This window comes from Dermacentor silvarum, chromosome 3 (assembly GCF_013339745.2).
Source record: "Dermacentor silvarum isolate Dsil-2018 chromosome 3, BIME_Dsil_1.4, whole genome shotgun sequence".
NCBI lineage: Eukaryota > Metazoa > Arthropoda > Arachnida > Ixodida > Ixodidae > Dermacentor > Dermacentor silvarum.
This window is the reverse complement of record NC_051156.1, coordinates 225,769,093-225,787,560: the sequence shown is the minus strand read 5'-3', so window position 1 is coordinate 225,787,560 and position 18,468 is coordinate 225,769,093. Positions and strand designations below refer to the sequence as shown.

At 45.0% G+C, this 18,468-nt stretch overlaps 1 protein-coding gene across 1 annotated transcript in view; it reads left to right on the top strand.

The window, feature by feature from the left end:
* Positions 1-18,468, top strand: part of LOC119445245 (uncharacterized) — a 120,487-nt gene that overhangs the window by 83,383 nt on the left and 18,636 nt on the right. The window contains exons 13-14 of the mRNA XM_037709566.2: positions 8,807-8,879; positions 15,779-15,832. Of these exons, the coding sequence (XP_037565494.2) occupies positions 8,807-8,879; positions 15,779-15,832 (127 nt within the window). The remainder of the gene's footprint in view (positions 1-8,806; positions 8,880-15,778; positions 15,833-18,468) is intronic.

Sequence of the window (18,468 nt, the reverse complement as noted above, 5' to 3'; positions counted from 1 at the left end):
TGCTCCGCAGAAGATTATGTGGAATTTTTCTATAGGCCAAATAATGTCAAGAATTCGTGCTCTATTGCCGACTAGCTTTGTTCTCGAGGAAGTAGCGGACGGCTGGCGTACGGCACTGTGTAAAACTCCATCGTGTTCCTGCATAAGGACTGCGACGATGCAGGTGTCGGAGGCGTCACTGCGGAGTGCCAGCCCGCGTTTGAGATCAGGAGCACTTAGGATTGGTCCGGAAGCTAGCACTTGCCTGAGTGTTTAAAAGGCGGGTGCTCTTTCTGTGTTCCGGCAGATATTCTCCATTTTCTTAGTCATATCAGTCAGAGGCTGTGCCTTCTCTGTGCATCAGAATATGAAATCATGATAGTATCCCGCCAAGCCAAGAAAAAAACAAAGTTGCCTCTTAGTGTCGCGTCATGGAGCTTTTTCAATCTTGGCAGTGGTGCTCTCTACTGACTGAATTGTTCCGCCTCCTAATCGATGACCCAGAAAAACGATCGACGTAACGCCGACTTCGCACTTTTGAGGCTTGATTGTCAATCCGGCTTCTCGCATCCTACGAAACACACAGTGCAGGGTTTCTACGTCTTCTTCCCAGGTCGTTAAACTACGTTTCGAACTCCCTGGAGGACAGTTTTCATTAATCGAGTAAACACTGCATATGCTGCCTTGATCCCAAATGGCATGTAGAGTGATAGTGTCCGGATTGAATGGAGAATGCCGTTTTTAGCCATGAGCCCTCGTTGAGCTGGACCTGCCAGAATCCTTTAGTCAGGTCGAACTTGGAAACGAACCCTTTCGTTCCGACCTCAGTGAGCATCACATCCACCCTTCGGTATATACGTTGATATGGAACAGGTTTGTGGCATGTCTCATGTCCAGTCAATAGTCATGATTCCTTTTTTTTTTTCATTGACCGTGAAGAGCCCTTTCGAGTGCCTCAGTAGTTTGTTTTCTTTTGTGGGAAGCAATATAAGAGCTCGGTCTCCAACTTTCAGCTGACCTGTCTTGCTCTCCCGGTCATAATACTTTTCCTGGGCCGTTTTAGCTCGCGACAGGTTCTCTTGTGCCAACTGTAATGTCTTTTCCACGCGATCTCTGAAATCCAAGACATACCCATATGTTGTCTTGACCTCATCGCATAGGTGGTCTCCAGTCCACAACTCCTTAAGTAGACTTAAGGCGTCGAACTAAGATGTTTGATAGCCAGCAGATCATTCACTTCTCTCATTAGCTCTGATGTGAAACAAGAGGTCTGATCGCAAAGCATCTCGAGTGTAAACCCAATGCAAGAAACAACTCGACCAGTCCTTCAGCCAACGCAGCCGAATCGATCCCTGGCAGGGCCACCGCGTCCGAACATCGTGTGGCGAAATCAACCAGGATCAGTATGTATCGGTTAATCTTAGTTTACACGCGCTTTAAGGGTCCGATAATGCCCACCGCCACTCGATCGAATGGAGTGTCGATTAAAGGCATGCGTCCAAGAGGTGCCTTGCCAACTTTGCTCTTCGGATACGTTCGCTGGCATGTGTCGCAAGAGCGCACGTACCTTCTCACTGCATATTGGATTCGCGGCCTGTAGAAACATTCCAGAACGCGATCGATCGTTCTCTTTATTTCTTGGTGCGTCGACTTCAGACTTTTGTGCGCCAAAGTCTACCTGCTGACCTTTTTCCCAGCCACCTAGTGTGAAATTGCCGTACTTTATAACAGGGTTGAGCAGCAGGTAACATTCTTTGTAGAATAACATGCGTGTCATCTTCCTCGTCACACTTTTACACCGCGAGCTGTTGAGATCTCTTCGAGCCCGCTTGCGTACCCCCCCCCCCCCCCCCCCGCCTCTTCAGTTGAGTACACGGCATTCCTTCTAGTATGAGAGTGATTTCAACTTGCACGTACGTGGCAGGTGAACGTGGTACGCACAGACTTTAGGAATGTCGGACGAATTCCTAAAGCATGTAACTAACAAAACTGCAATGAAACTTCATAGTTCATATAGTTGATAGCGCAGACACGGCACCCTGGCGTCGCGTGCGGCATCTGAGGCTTTTTTTTACACGCACGCTCATAGCTGCCGATAATCTGTCTATTTATTTGTTGGTGCCTCAAGGCTCCCATTGAGGCACATTGGAGGTCAAGGGCGGAACAGGTGATATAGCAATATCACAAGGTTGATCAGATTAGACTCAGCAGGACCAGTTCTTCCATTATAATGTCAGGGGTGAAAAAACACCTAAAACACTCTTCCAAAGAAGTTGTTCCAGTGGCCGGGCTTAACTCATCTAGAGTAGCCTCTCAACATTGATCCCGGTCGTTCGTATTCTTTTCCCCGCGCATATTTCATTTCATTTCATTTTTGTATAGCCTTAATGGCCCCTAAGATTATGTATGATGGGCGTAAATACAGGATAGTACAACTATGTTGGTTAAGAAAACACACAGAACGAATAAATGTAGTATTCACCAGTGATTATACCATAGTAAATATGTAATTAAAGCATACAACAATCATCCAGAACTCATAGTGATGAAATGTGAATTCGTAACGTAATGGTTTAAAAAATCGCTTAACCTTGCACTTTTCATCTTATTATTCGAACTTTTCATCTTATTATTCAGGATGATGATAACTTTTTTTCGCGCGTCTTGGACTTACGGGCAACACCGACACCGCGTTCCAATGCCGACAACGCGTTCCAGCAGACCAGCTCCGTGAATGCGTCTCTCTCTCTCTCTCTCTCTCTCGCTCTCATAGCGCTCAAAACCTCTTTACCTCGCAGAGCACGAGCGTGCGAATGCGCCAGCTGTGGACGAAGACGATGACGCTCGAACGCAATCATATGGTTCGCATAAATGCATGTTCTGCAAGCGTGGCTGTATAGCGTAGTCAATAAAGAAAAAAAAAGCGTAGTGGTTACGACGCTCGGCTTGGGGCCGGGGGTACGCGGGCTCGAATCCTGCCTCGGCAAGAAAGTTTATTTTCTTTTATTTCTTCATAGTTTCTTGATACGCACCACGAACCACAAATTACGGCTGTCTTAAACAGCTTCGCTGTTAAAAAATACACACTTGTGTGCATGCACGAGCACGCACGCAAGCATGCTATCGCATCGGAATCCACAGTGGTCACGTTTAACTAGAAAGCAGAAAACGCCTGACAACTGCACAAGTTACGAAAAAAAAATAACGGAATAACCGAAAGTACGAATAGATTGTGGGAACACCTGTAGCTTTCGATTAAGTCCACAACTCTCGTCAGAAACGATAAGAGCAACACCCATCATTGCTTACAATACAATACTGTTGCAATCAATGATGATGGCGGATTTGAGCTGTTTTCCTGGGATATTTCGTTTCAAATAATTCAGCTATCTCCTAAAACATGCATAAAACATTTAACGTACAGAGGACACCTATCACGAAACGAGCCAGGTTTCTAACCCTCCTAAAAAATTAAAGCAACGATATAAATAGGAAACATAGCGCTTTCTCCGCGAAGCTTATACTGCAAGAAATACTTCGTTTTGCTGAAGATGAAACCAAGAAAATCGAACATATAGCAGTGACACTCATAGTTCCGATTCGGACGTTGTCAGGGCCAAACACCTAGAGCGTGGGGCTGATAATTTTATTTTACAACAGAAGTAGGTTGAATGGCAGCAGATAGAGAAAAAAGAATGCCGATGACTATTCAATCTATAGACGATGGTTCATTTTATGATGCGTGAACTTCACGCCACCATGGTTTCACGTCACCAACGAATTCAGTGACTATAGCCACTGAATTCGTTTTCTTCGGAAGTCGGAAGCACGCTGGGCGTAATTCTCTGCTGAGATATCTTTCCTGGAGCGTTTTTTTTTTTACAAACTCCTTATGCGTTTTCTGTTCTTTTAGCCCTTTTTGTGCGTTAGAGAAATGTAATTTGTTCATAATTTGAAAAATGACACTATAAGACATCCAGCTGCAAAGCTGACGACATTGCTAAAGACGAAGGAGATTTGGTGAGTTTCTGGTTACAATCCCTCGATGAAGAAACGGAAAGTTCATTTGAGAAGCTTCTGTTCTCTAACTTGGAGCAGCTTTCCCCGCGGCATAGATGCTTATTTAAATAGGAGCATTGAGGCTTCTCTTCCTGAGAAAATTGCAGTCGTGGCTTAGCGAGCTTATCGACCATGAACTAAGGCGTATAACTGTCTGTTTGATCAATTGGTAGCTTGGAAACGCATTGAACATATACGTATATAGTAGTCCTCGTTCCTTAGCAGAGCCACAGCTGGTGGTGAGTGTCCGCTGTACAAGCAGCACACTTTGGACAGTTCACGAGGTCTCCAGGTTTTGGACCTCAGGCCCAGGTGCCGCCCCATTCTGCAGTCTCGTAAATGAGACTTCTTTAACCCGAGAAAATTGCAGGGAAAATGAGCAGGCGTGTAGAGGTACTACGGTGCGTGTGTCCCGACGTAAACATGGAGCTGGGTTCGCGAAAATCAAGAACTCAACGCGCACTGTGATTTGAAAACCACCACAGCACCAAGTAGAAAAGGAAAGACACTTTTTTGGCGACGCAGTCGCGAAAGCTGGAATGGGAGATACACCAATTTTCGGAACATGTAAACGTTTGTTGTGCTTTACCATTCTACATTAGGTCTCGGGCTAAGGTTACGACACAAGAGATTTCCGGATATGTTTACAATGATTCCGCATTAGTGGACGAAAGTCCTAGCTTGTACGCGGATGCCGCGAAAAGGAAAGCATGCTAAATGTCCTATGATGTAATTCGTAAATAGGGACTTGTGTGGGCGAACGTCATAGTGCACGAGCCAAATTCAGGTTGCGCACATGCACCAAGAGGATGCCCGTTCCACTCGGGGTCCCCAAAGCCGCGAACGTAGCACGTGACTTCCCCGGCGGTTGCAAGTCGCAGGAGGCCAGCGCATTGCCGCGAGGCCCTTTCAAGAACGAACCGTGACCTCGACGCTTCGCCGCCACGCCTCTCGCCGTCGACCTTTGCCTTCGTGGCGACCGTTATGCAACGCGTGCTCACTGAAGGCCTCCTGTAACCGGACTCGCAGCCGCCGCACATTTTCGTGGCTTCTTTTCAGACGTCGCGTTACGAGGCGTTCAAGGTCGCCAGGACGCGTTGTGCTTTCCCGTTAATGCAGGCTCCTTTGTTCATTAAGTGTTCTCGTGCGCGTGAACACCAAGGTCGAGGTGCGCCAGCCTGAGGAGCACTTCTATTTTGTGCTCAATCCTTTGTTCGATCAAAGCTGCGTTTACTATGTTTGCGAACAAACTTTCCGACCCTTTGAACTTGTTTCAAGGGCCATCCTAAATCTATCTAAAAGTATATTCGCAGCTAAGGCCCGAGTTTTGAAAATAACTACTACAAAGGCATTCCACGTGCAGCGTTTTCAGCCGTGCTCTTTTCAGCCTTACGCTAGTGGGCCTTTTGGGACCATTGCCGTAACCAGCAAACTTTCCTTTATACGTGGGTCTTTAAAAAGGGTGCTCGCATTACATGCCCCCAGGAGCGTGAAAAGCTTCAGAAGGCGGCTACTCTGGCAACCTTCAAATAGGAGGTATAAGTGTGCCGATGAAGATGAGTTCGTAAGTCGCATTTACTCGCAATCCGGTCACGCTCTACGCTGTATACAATAATGTACAAGCCATTGAAGCGTTACATCCAGTTTTTTAGCATCATTGTTGATAGGGCCCTTTATTGGATTATCCACGTCGCCCACTTAATGAAATAGCCTTCAGGTTCATTTCTGTGATAACATGAAGTAAACCAGTGTGCTACAGGTAAGGTTTACACAAAGCGCTCTTCCAGGATTTCGTTTGTTTAATGGGACACCCATTATTGCTCATACATGCAAGACCAACCTTCGTGGACAGCAGAGCTCGTACGAGATCAAGGACTTGAGATAAGCGCCGGCCTTCCACAATGCGCCACAATAGTTGCAGCAATTGTCACCGCTCGGGGCTATCTCATCCTCAATCATAAAGCTGCCGGCACACTTGCCGCGCTATTTCGGCATCTTTCTCGGTTCCCATCCCACCAAGCTGTACTCTATCCGTGCAGAGATTACCGGCATCATTCTGTTATGATATGGCTGTGTACAAATGCCGTCCTGCTTCACGCCTGGAGGATGATAAGGGGGGGTCGGCATGTTTCTATATGCCCAGCGACCCATAACACTACGCCAGTCTTCTCTGCAATTATAATGTCGCTCTACGTCGCTACACCTGAAGAAAATGAATTTTGCGAAGTGAGATCTATTCAATCGTGTACAGTTTGGGCGGCTGTGCAATGCTAACACATTTAAATATGCCATGATCGTAACATCACGATGAAACTCCATCGAATCAATGTTTCACACACCACGGCACCGATGGGGTCTGAGCTTTTCCAGCTTTCTGCCCAGTGCGTGGACCAACAGCCGACCTCATCATCACCAATATGTCCTTACTCAAAGGTAGGTATATGGTGACCTCAGGTCGTCATGGATGCCATTAGCAGATGAATTAAAGCAAAATTCCCACTAAGCTTCAGAAGACGGGCGCTGCGCGTTATTGCCAATGACAATGACAACGCAGCAGCGCGCCTGGGCCCACTAGCCACACCCGCAACGAACGACGCCAGCGGTATATACGCTCCGTTCGTGTCCTGCCGACACGAACGGATGCGACAGTTGCTCGCGCTTGTTTGCCGCATAGCCTAATGATACTGATGCAAATATGAAACTAGTTTGGACACACGATTCAAGCAGACACTCGATCCTTCATCTGAATACTAACATTCGCGATCGCTGCTAGCTGTAATTCTAGATATAGCAGAAGTGCGTGCCAAGATGTGCTGCCGCTCAACGAGCTGCCAGGGCAACACTGCCCCGAAATTAAAGAAAACCTGAGATATTTTGTTTTATATATTTTATATGTTTAAGTATAATAGGTATAATTTATCTTTCTTAATTTGCTTAGTCATCCACTTAATTCGCATTATCATCCATCTTTACCATCCATCTTGCTTGCTTACGGGGGTATGAGTGCTTACGGGGGTATGAGCCATTGATGATGATAGTTTTTGTACCTTTCGTGTAGTCGACGCGTTTTCGTCCAAGGACTTTGAAGGTCAACTGAACGATGAGACACATAAGACTTGCACCTTAAAACGACAGCCACAAACAAAATTATATATATTATACTTAAACACATAAAACATATAAAACAAAATATCTCAGTAAGCTAATTAAGTGGATGACTCAGGTGAGGTAAAGGTAGTTAAAGCGGGCCAAAGCATGACTGGGCATGAGTGGATGACAAAACAAATTAAGAAGAATGACAAAGCGAATTAAGAGGAGTCAAAGTGAATTAAGAGTAATCAATGCAAATTAAGAAGAACCAAAGCGAATTAGAAAGGAGGACGAAGCGACTTTAGAGAAATCAAAGTGAATTAAGAATAATCAAATCGAAAAAAGTGTATTACTAAATGAATTAAAAGGATTACTAAGCGAATTAATAGGATGACCAAGCGATTTAAGAAGAATCAAATTGAATTAAGGAGGACGTAGTAAATTAAGAGGAATGACAGCGAATTAAGAGGGATGATGAAGCGAATTAGGTGGAATCAAAGCAAATTAAGAGAGATGACTCAGCGATGTAGGGTGGATGCCTCAGTGAGCTAAAGTGGCTAATTAACGGGGATAATTAAACTTATAATGAAGGAATGAAAACCGTGATATCCCGGGCTTAGCGATCAGCATCACGAGCAGAAGGCACGAGATTGGCGTTCGAACACCACCATCTTGTGCTCCCTGCGTACTTTTTCCGAGCTACCGCCTGTTTGTTAGACTCGTCCAATAAGCCTTTTTACAAGCTGGCTAATTAATGCATCGGCACTTGGGCTTTCGCCTCCAAGTAGTATTAGGGATAACATAGGGGACCTTGTGAATTTTTTTCTCTCGTGATCAACGTCATCCTACCTACGTCACAGAGTAAATTGGCTGAGTTGACGTCAGCCAATTTTACTCTGTGTAATGACGTCTCGACAATGTTGGTGACAGCAGGTCCGGCGTTTCGTGACATACTTTAGAACCTAATTATGTATCTTATGTCTCCCAAGCTTCACACATGCTAAGTGTGATCCTCTGATGTGCAAGAAGCACAGGGAATTTCCACAACTGCGAATTTGTATGCGCCAGTGCTCGTTTAAAAATTCAAGGGGCACTTAGTTATCCCTACGTGGATTAATGCGAAAGCATTGGGACCCCCAAAGGTCGAGGCACTCCCACCAATGATCTTGGGTTCGAGTGCCTTAATTAACTATATCGTGATTATCTGTGCCTTAATTAACTACGCCTTAATTAACACCAAATGTCGTGGGTCCGAGTGCCGTATTGAACTCTATCTTAATTAGAGACGTACCATAATTAACTCTACCCTAATTAAACATGCCTGACTGAATTAAGTTTGCCTTAATTAACCTCGCCTTAATTCACTCTACCTTGATTAACATTGCCTTCATTACCTTTGCTTTAACTTACGTCATCAACTGCCTCGTTTGGCTCACTTCACTGTTTGGACCATCGTGGTCACGCCAACGACGGATCTTCCTCCTCATGAGCCATATATAATGCTTTCGCATTAAAACAGCCGGCGCTAAATTTGCACTCTCAGTTCCAATGCCGCTTGGGGCGCCAACCATGGAATAGCCAAGGTTTAACGGTACAGCACCGACCGTGGCCATCACGCGCCATTCACGGAGTGCAGTCTGAGCTGCCTGTCGTAACAGTGCGGCGTTTGTCATCGCAGTCACGTGCTGGTCGGACGCGTCGCGGAAGGAGAAGCTGAGGGAGTGCCGCACCAGCTGCCGGAGGCCATGCGGGTGAGCCTGTGCACAATTGCAACGCCAGTCGGCTGATTATCGTGAGAAAATCTGCATGTGTTACAATATGCACCAGCGTGTGTAACAGTGTACAGGCTGTCGTCGCCTCTACGCGCCGATATTTCGCACTTCCTGTTATAATGTACATGTATATTTTTTTTAAACGATAATGTGGCTTAATACCTAAAGTTTGCTTATCAACTTTTAGTTCTTCCCTTTACCCGCCGCGGTGGCTTAGCGGCTATGGTGTTGAGCGGTTAAGCACGATGTCGCGGGATCAAATCCCGGTCGTGGCGGCCGCATATCGACGGGAGTGAAATGCAATAACGCCCATGTTCCATGCATTGGGGGTACGTTAAAGATGCCCTGGGGGTCAAAATTAACCCGGAGTCCCCCACTTCAGCGTGCCTCATAATTAAATTCTGGTTTTGGCACGTAAGACCTCAGAATTCAATTCAGTTATTCCCTTTAGGGCGATGCATATTGAAATTGAAACATAACGGTATACGGTATACATGTCCGCTTGACGGACTGTAGAGGTTGGCTGGCAAATCCTGAATTCTTGTTTTCTTAGAGTGCAACTTCATCCTGCCAGTGGACAAAAAAATAGGCTGATGTTGATGATATATAGTTGAGAAAGCAGGAGCACACCTACTAAAAAAGGCTGTTTACCTACTTACATTTGGGGCGTGGCACGGCCTTCGTCAGAGTAAGTCGAGATACAAGCGCACAGTCGCTTTTATGGGCGTCCACAAGTGGTAAATATCAAGGACACAAGAGGGTGTCAATGCTAGAGAAGATAAGAGTAGAGCTAAAGATGTAAATCTACGTGTGATACAGGAGCATTGATTACACACATGAAAAACCAGTTGCAAGTCGGACGGCAAACTACAGCATTAGCCACACATTTCACGATGGCTGCAAATGGAGTAAGGGCAGTGAGATAGTAAATATAACATATCAAGAATTTGTTGGGCTAAGTACGATGGTATGTTGCAGAAAAACTAATAACACCATGAGCAACACATAATCTTCTTTATAACACAGAAGGGCCCGACACTTTTCTTGCGGTCTCGTTAATACCACAATACAGTGTTAAATCTATGAATTAGAAAAGATTCCCTTACTTCCCGGTAATGGTGTGATTTGAAACCTAATTGTAATATCGTTGTTTTGATGTCATCAAACGAATGACCCGGCAGTCGAACATGTTAAGACAATAGAACAAGGTATTATAGTGCGTGGCTGGTGGTTGTTAGAAAAGGATGTTTCGGTCTGACCGGTGTATTGCATGTGACACACACAAGTAAGCAGATTACGTTAGTGCTGTCTCAAGTAAAATCACAGTTAATTTTAACAAAAAAAAACATTGGATATTGTGCTTCTGGCAGTCTTAGATGCGGTCATACACACACAAACTTTACAGCACGGTTTATTGCAGAGATTACAACCGGCAGGAGTAGAGGCTATAGGCTTAGAGGAGGTTGCCATATCGCGCAGGTTCCGGGAGCGTTTCGTTGAAAATGTTCTTGAGGCGATCGCTCTTCAGTAGGTTATAATGCATCTTGAATATGTCGGGCACGTTTGGAATAGATGCTGAATTAGCTAAGATATGATTATTACGCTAGTTCAACCCAGTTGCCTGTCGGTGCGGATGAGATCTTTACGATCGAGAATGTCGGCCCGCTTGAGCGCGTCGTCCATAATTGGTGAAGGATATTTTGGTTCATTAAGTGTTTTACGAAGCTGATAACTCTTGCGAGTAAATTCACTATCTTCCGAACAAGTTCCTTTAAACCGGATAGACTGACTATAAGAATGCTTGTTTACAGTGCCTGACATGGCTGCGTTTAAAATGCATGTATCGCTGTCTATCCGTGGGCTTTCTGGAAAGCTCAGTCGTTAAGCTACCATTGCACAGCGATACTGTGACGTTGAGAAAGTTTATGCTAATTGATGAATAAGAATGGGAAAAGTAAATTGTCGGTGCTGCGTTATTAATATCATTAATGAAAGAAAGCAATTCAGCTTAGAGCACTGCACGGGCTCGGGCTTACCCGAAAGCCCGGGCCCGGCCCGGCCCGTGGGCCGGGCCGGGCCGGGTAGAGCAGTTTTTTCACAGGCTCGGGCCGGGTTTGGGCACGGCGTGTGCTTTTTGACCCGGGCCCGGGCCGGGCTTGGGCTTTCTGCGAGTTATTCTCGGGCTTCGCAACTCTGAAAAACATGTATTTTTTGGTCTCGGGCCGGGTTCGGGCCGGTTTCGAGCCGGGCTCGGGCCGGGCTCGGGCTTAAGGTGAAGGGGTGGCGGGCCGGGCCGGGCGGGTAACGTAGATTATTTCTGGGCCCGGGCCGGGCCCGGGTCTCGCCATAAAAGTTTTGATCGGGCTCGGGCGGGCCGCCCAATGTAAAAACGGGCCTGGGCCGGGCCCGGGCCCGGGCCGCAAAAATCGGCCCGTGCAGTGCTCTAATTCAGCTTCACCATGGTGCCAAATTAAGAAGATATCATCGATGAAGCGCTTGTAATGAAACGGTTTAAGATTACGAGTAGCGAAAAAATTTAGCAGACCCATAAAATTATTGGTATAATTAGAGCCTATCCTTGTGCCCATCGAAGTACTGCTAGTTTGGACCTAATGTTCGCCATCGAATTTATAGCTATTCAGTGTCAGAATTAGTACTCAAAAAAGCGCCAAAGGTGTAACCGTCCATGGGTTTGTCATTTGTGGAATCCTTATATGCATGAAGTGTGGAGTGAATCACCTCTCTATGTGAAATGATGTAAATCGACGTCACGTCTAGCGTGACCAGAAGAGACTCGCACATCTAAATCAGTGAATGTCAGACAGGAAGTGGTTTGCATCTCCGATATAAGAAGTAACTTTTGGGGGGATAGTGCTGATAAGGCTGTCAACGTAGCAAGACAGGTTTTCCATAACGGTACCTATTCTTCAAACTATGTTTCAGCCTGGGTGATCTTCTTAATGAATTTTAGGGACCAGGTAAAATGTGCCAGCTACCGGTCTCAGCGGGACTAATTTAGCTAGGGGGCTCCAAGCCAAGTACACGGGAAAGGATAAATCATTTTTCTCGGCAACCACTGCACCAAGTGTGATGAGGTGTGTTGCAATTTAATAAAAGAAAAAGGTAAAATGTAGTGACTGCTAGTTACGATTTTTCGATTTAGGCCACCAATTGTTTTTAAAAAATTGTTGAAAATCGCAAATTTTTGGAAAACGAAGCCATCATGCTTACAACTCTGTCACTCCGCAATGAAAAACGACACCGCAATTCTGTAACTGGCACCTAGTACACCTAAAGTATACAAAATTGATATATTACACATGGCTTTCAAATAACCCACTAATATGTCAGTAGAACTTTTGCAACACCCTTGTAAACAATGTAACAAATTCAGATAAGATATAAATTTATATATGAAATTCGTCTGTTTTTAATGTTCTAAGGGATTCAGTTTACAGAACTGCGATACTTGTTCTTGGTGCAGAGCTACAAATATGTGAACTTTGGCTGCTATGTATTTTTGTGTTTTTTTTTTCAAGCTTACCAATATTTAAAAATTCTTATAAAAATTCATGCCCTAAATTTAACGTTACCTTTCAAATACAACAAATTACATTATAATCGGTCCAGTGATTATCTAGAAAAGCGTCTCTGCGTTTTACATGTATTTGAATACGTGGCAACGGCAATTGTAGCAGGTGACTTCGAAAGTCATATCCACTTGGAACGAATTCTGAGAATGACACCAGTTCAGAGATATGCGTCCCCAAAGTTTGCGACGAAATGCATGGGTGTTCCAGTATTTTTTTTTTTTTTTCATTGGGTGTTCCTTCAATGAATACAAAGACGTTTTGTTAAAAAAAGTCATTTGAATCGGCAACTAGCACGAGAAATCAACACACATATTGAACTAATTGACAAAAATTCACTAATGAACTTTTTAGTAAATTACGTTACGGCACATATTGGCAACTTACTAATTGTAGCCGGTGAGTTTGCAAGAGCTATACACGTGAAATGAATCTCCAGGGTGACGCCAGTTACGATATATTATTTGTCTAAAGTGTGGGATGAAATACATCGGCGTTCCAGTTACTTTCATACATCAATGCATAAAAGAGAAGTGTAACAGCAGTGCATTTTTACGGCTAGTTTGATGGCGCATATCTCCGAACTGGTGTCATTCTGGAATTTGATTCCAAGTGGATGCGCCTTACAAACTCACCGGCTGCAATTCGTAAATTGTAATATGTGCCGTAAAGTAATTAATTAAAAAGTTAATTAGTCCATTTCTTCATTAGTTGAACATTTGTTTCAACTTCTCGTGCAAGTAATGTCCGCCTCTTTGAATAATCCAACCCAAGGACCAGAATTATATTATCTGCAACAGGCGATTTATAGAAATTCCAGAAAACTTTAAAACGATCACTCCGTATAGTGAAGCACAAACCCACTGCGTCACTTATGCAGATTATGCACATGCAATTTTTAGCGCTATCAGTTATGGAGCCTGTACAAAAGCCGTGCCACTCCGTCGACATAGGTGAATCACTTCCATGTATCTGTGTTCTTGTTTTCTGGTATTCGGCGCTATCGCAGCCTTGAATGACGCCTTATCGAGCAATATAGCGCTTTCTTTATCCTCTTTAGTGAAGTTAGTTCTTCGTCCCAACACGACCATCTGGCTGCAAGAAACGCCGCAATCGGGAGCTCAGGGTTAACTTTAATCACCTCCGTTTCATTAACGTGCGCATAAAGGTCAGCACAAGCGTGATACCGCACTCCGCCCCGATCGGAATGCTGCCGCCGCAGCCGGGAAGGGCGACATTCTGCTCTAACATACCGAGCGGCTCCAATTACGTAAACCTGCAGGCGTCCACGTGCGTCCTCCGTCGTCGTCGTCATCATCATCATTGCCATCGACGTCGTCGTCAGCCTATCCATGTCCACTGCAGGACGAATGCCTCTCCCAGTGACCTTCAATAACCTCTGTCTTGAGCCTGCTGACCCAACCTTACGCCTGCAAATTTCTTTGTTTCATCACACCACCTAATTATCTTCTGTTCTCGACTGCACTTGCCTTATCTTGTCACCCATTTTGTAACTATAATAGACCACCGGTTATCTGCCCTACACATTACATGTCCTGGCCAGCTCCATTTCTTTCTTTTTTTTATCTCTCTCTCTCTTAGTGTATACTAGAACATCAATGGCTCTCGGTTCCTCTATAATCTACGTCGCTGTCTTTTTATCTCTTAATGTTACGTCTACCATGTTTCGTTCCAACGTTCATTGCGTGGTTCTATATATATATATATATATATATATATATATATATTTTTTTTTTCCGAGCTTCCTTGTTAACCTTCAAGGTCCTGCTTCTTATGTTAATATCAGTACTGTGCAATGATTTTACACTTTTCTTTTGAAGGATAGCAACAAGTTGCGGATCATGCCTGCCGTATGAAATCCAACCCATTTTTATTCTGTAAGTTTCCTTCTCATAATCAGGATCCCCTGCGAGTAACTTACGCAGATAAACGTACTCTTGCCCAGATTTTCAGAAACTGATTGCCAATCATGAATTCTTGTTCTCTTGCCAGGATATTGGAATTGCTTTTATCTTCTGCATATTAATCGTCAGCCCTACGCTAACACTTTGTCAGGCTGAGGTCCTCAATAATCTGTTGCAAGTAATCTTCATCATTGCTGAAAATTACAATGTCATCTGCAAACCCAAGGTTGCTGAATTGTTCGCCGTTGAAACTCACCCTTAATCCTTCCCAGTCTAACAGCTTTAATATTGTAGTAAGGCATGTTTTTGGGCTAGTCGGTTCATAGATTCTGCAAAATGTTTAAACTGTGCGAAGAAGACGGGACGGGAACATAAACATATACGCACACACAAAGCGCAGTGTGGGCGTTTATGATTCTGTTCCCATCCCGTCTTCTTTGCGCAATTTAAACATTTTGCAGAGCTTGGATACTTCTTTTAAGCATCCAGTAAATAGCATTGAAGAGGTTGTGTCTTCTTTCTTAATGGGCATTTTCCCGCTTCTTTTAGAGTATTAGGGCAGCGGTGGGGTCTTTATAAATAATTGGTAAGAGAATGACGTAGATTTCCTCTACTCCTTGACTACGCAATGCCCATGACTGCTGGTATCTCAGCTGAATCAAATGCATTCTCGTAATATATGGAAGTCACATAGAGAGGTTGGAATGTTTTGCACTTCAGAGGTTTATTTTTGGACACGTTTCACAACACAAACATTATAAAATAAAATAGGCAGCGTGTAATAAAGCAAACGTGCAGTGAGACGGCCACTACACAGCTGACCTCGAGACAAGAGAAATGGCTATACGATTTTCTTATAGAAATGGAAATAAAAGAAGTCATCTTCCAGTGATCACGAGTACTCGGTTTTACGCATGAGTGTTTAAAGAGGAGTAGAATTCATGCATGAACAAATGATAAGTGCAGCAGGTTTACCGTTAGCGCTCAGCGCACCGCGGTAAGTGCGCACAACCGTTACAGGGTAGCCGCTACGCAGGCAGCAAAGTGCTTCCTCAAATCCCACTTCGTCTTCTAACGTAGTCAATGAGCCGACACTCGACGCTGCTCGTTGAACAAAGCACCGAGTCCGTTATCTTCCTCGTCACATCATCACCGCTCTTGCCCAACGGTTCTTGGACGCTACCCAGACAGTTTCTGCAGAGTGAGGCCTCACCTACCTGAGCTCGTCAGATTGTGAAGCGAACGAAACTTTCAATAACGACTTGTCGTGACTGTTTCCACGTTGTACGTGTATACGACTTCGGCCCATTGCGCAGTCGATATCGCCATTTGTGTCGCAAATATTTTCCTTCCTCTCTCGCAGGACGTCGGTGTATGCTGCTACCATCTTTGGCAGCGATCACAAGGACGCACAACCGTGAGTTTCCGCAAGTGAGACTGAGGCAAGCTGTCGGCGATATGGGGCTGTTTTTGCGAAGCACCAAGTGTACACGATGAAACAATATTAATTAATAAACAGAACAATCACCTCACTCCTGAATTACATGGCGACTTCGCGATATTTCTCGGGCTATTTCGCAAGCCGATATATGGAAATTGAGGGAGCGCGTCCTCAGCACGTAATCACATGCGGTGTGCTTCGGCTAAGGTATCTGAAAATGCTAAAAGAGGCAGGTGAGATATAGTTATATAGGCAGCAGAATTTTCACTTACACATAGAAGTAAGAAAACTCTGCTTATTCGCTGTTATTATGCGCTGCATCGTAATGGCCAACTTGTGTCAGGGCACTTCGCGCCACTTTTGAGATTTACAAAGCGTTAATGCTGCTAACTACTTTTGAAACGACGGTTGACATGACGCGCCAAAACGAAACGACGAGCGCAGCTGCCACGTGCGAAAACGATGTGATGAAACACCACTGTGGCTCAGCAGAAGCGAGCGCCCAACCGGCACTCTAAAGTAAGGTCTCGAAAAACGCCTTTGTTTGACCGCATCATTTCTGGCAGCGACGATAGTGGAACGACGACTGAGTGTATTCTACGTTGCCGCGTCGATTGGTGCGTCACTGTGGCGCAATTGAAGCTATCTTTTTTGCTTTGCCAAGTCAAATATGCTGGCGCGTACCTATGGCGTCAGAAGTAGCGGCTAGCGTCGCTGCCGTTACTGCCTCCGATAAACACAAACACGTACTCCCTCAAAGCGTCACCACTGCTTCGCAGCTCATACGTTGCTTGGTTGAAAAGATAGCATGTGTATTTTACCGCGAAGCTGTTATAGGCTAGGATCCAGGAGATCGCGTCCAACAACGGAAGTAGATAGACAGACCGGAAGTAAATAAACGATTTTCGGCTCCATGTGCGTGGCGGTCTACCGCCAGCTGTGCCTTAGCACAGGTACAGTGTCCCGAATGTACCGGGTGTTCGAAATTAAGCTTTACGGAATTTTTAAAAATCGCCTGTGGCATGTAGCATAATTCTTATCGTTGAGCTGGTTTCTTCGAAGAGGCGGACATTATTAGCACGAGAAATTCAACTAATTATCAAATAATTAGTTGAACTAGTTAAAATTCAACTAGTTAAAAATTCAACTAATTAACAAAAATTGGAGGACGCTTAAGCTTCGCTTTTACTTCCCGACAACTGCAGCTTAAGCAATCGTAATGGTTACCGGGAAACACTGGCGGCGAACGCTATGCACGAAGGCGATCTTTCTGGTAGAAACGCGGCCTCTTGCGTGGGGCGGTCCCGGAGATATTGCACAGCCCGGCCATAAAAATCGCATAATTTTCAGGTCTCAGTTTTTGTTTCGTACTTTTAATATTTCAATCTGAGAAGAATTAGCATAAAAGGCATGCGCTGTGGGTGTTTTGGGGCCGTATTCTGAAACGTTCCACTTCGGCGATATTTCTTTTTCGCTTTCAGGCGCGCGATGAGTGGCTGTTTTAGCAAAATTGGATGAGCTGATTGGCTGGTTGAGCGCGACGTCATTCAATTTTGCTCAACCAGCCAATCAGCGCGCGCCTGAAAGCGAAAAAGAAATATCGCCGAAGTGGAACGTTTCAGAATACGGCCCTTGTTTCTTGACATTTGTTTGTGGTTTGTCATTCTCACATTTCCGAGGAATAGCCTTGCCAAGAATGCAAGACAAGGTATGAGCAACATTAATGATAGAATGTTGTGGCAATATAACCCGCATATACCACATGTCATATAAGAAGGCGTGGCATATACATGTACCTAAATATATTCGGAGGGCCTGCGTGGTTGGGGATGATTTTCTCCACCACCCGCCGACATCGCACGCCGACGCCGGTTGCCGACGCCGGATTTTCTGCGACAGGGGGCCTAAACGCTATCGCGTTAAAAATTGACTAATGAACTTCTTAGTTAAATACTTTACGACACATATTGCAATTTACAAATTGTAGCCGGTGAGTTTAAAAGACGCATCCACTTGAAATGAATTTCCAGGATGACGCCAGTTTCGAGATATGATTTACCAAAGTGAGGGACGAAATAAATGGGCGTTCCAGTTACTTTTGTGCTTCAATGTATAAAACAGCATTTTGGCAAAAATTAAGTGGAATAACAGTGCATTTTTACGGCGACTTGGATGACGAATATCTCCAAACTGGTGTCATCCTAGAAATTCATTCCAAGTTTATACGCCTGACAAGCTCGCCGCTACAACTCTGTCTGGGGGGAGGAGGCGACTAATGAGAGGCCACGCTGGGCGCGAGGAGGAGAGGCGATGGGTATGAGAGAAGGCGTTTCTGTGCGGCGCGCCCTTTCGGATAACGAACGCGCATCGCAGCCCAGACTATGGGGACACCACGAGTAGTGCGTACTCCTGGGGCTGCCTACCGGGAGCGTCAGCAAGAGTTGGCTCGTGAACGGGCTCGCTGATTGCTCGCTGATTGCTCGCATGCGCGCAAAAAAAAAAGGGGGGGCCGGTGCAACTTGCACGCGAAAAAAAAATGTCGCAGTTTCACCCGAAAGGCGAAGCATCAATTGCGATAGCAAATTTACTAGTAGAGAGCTATACGGAGTAAG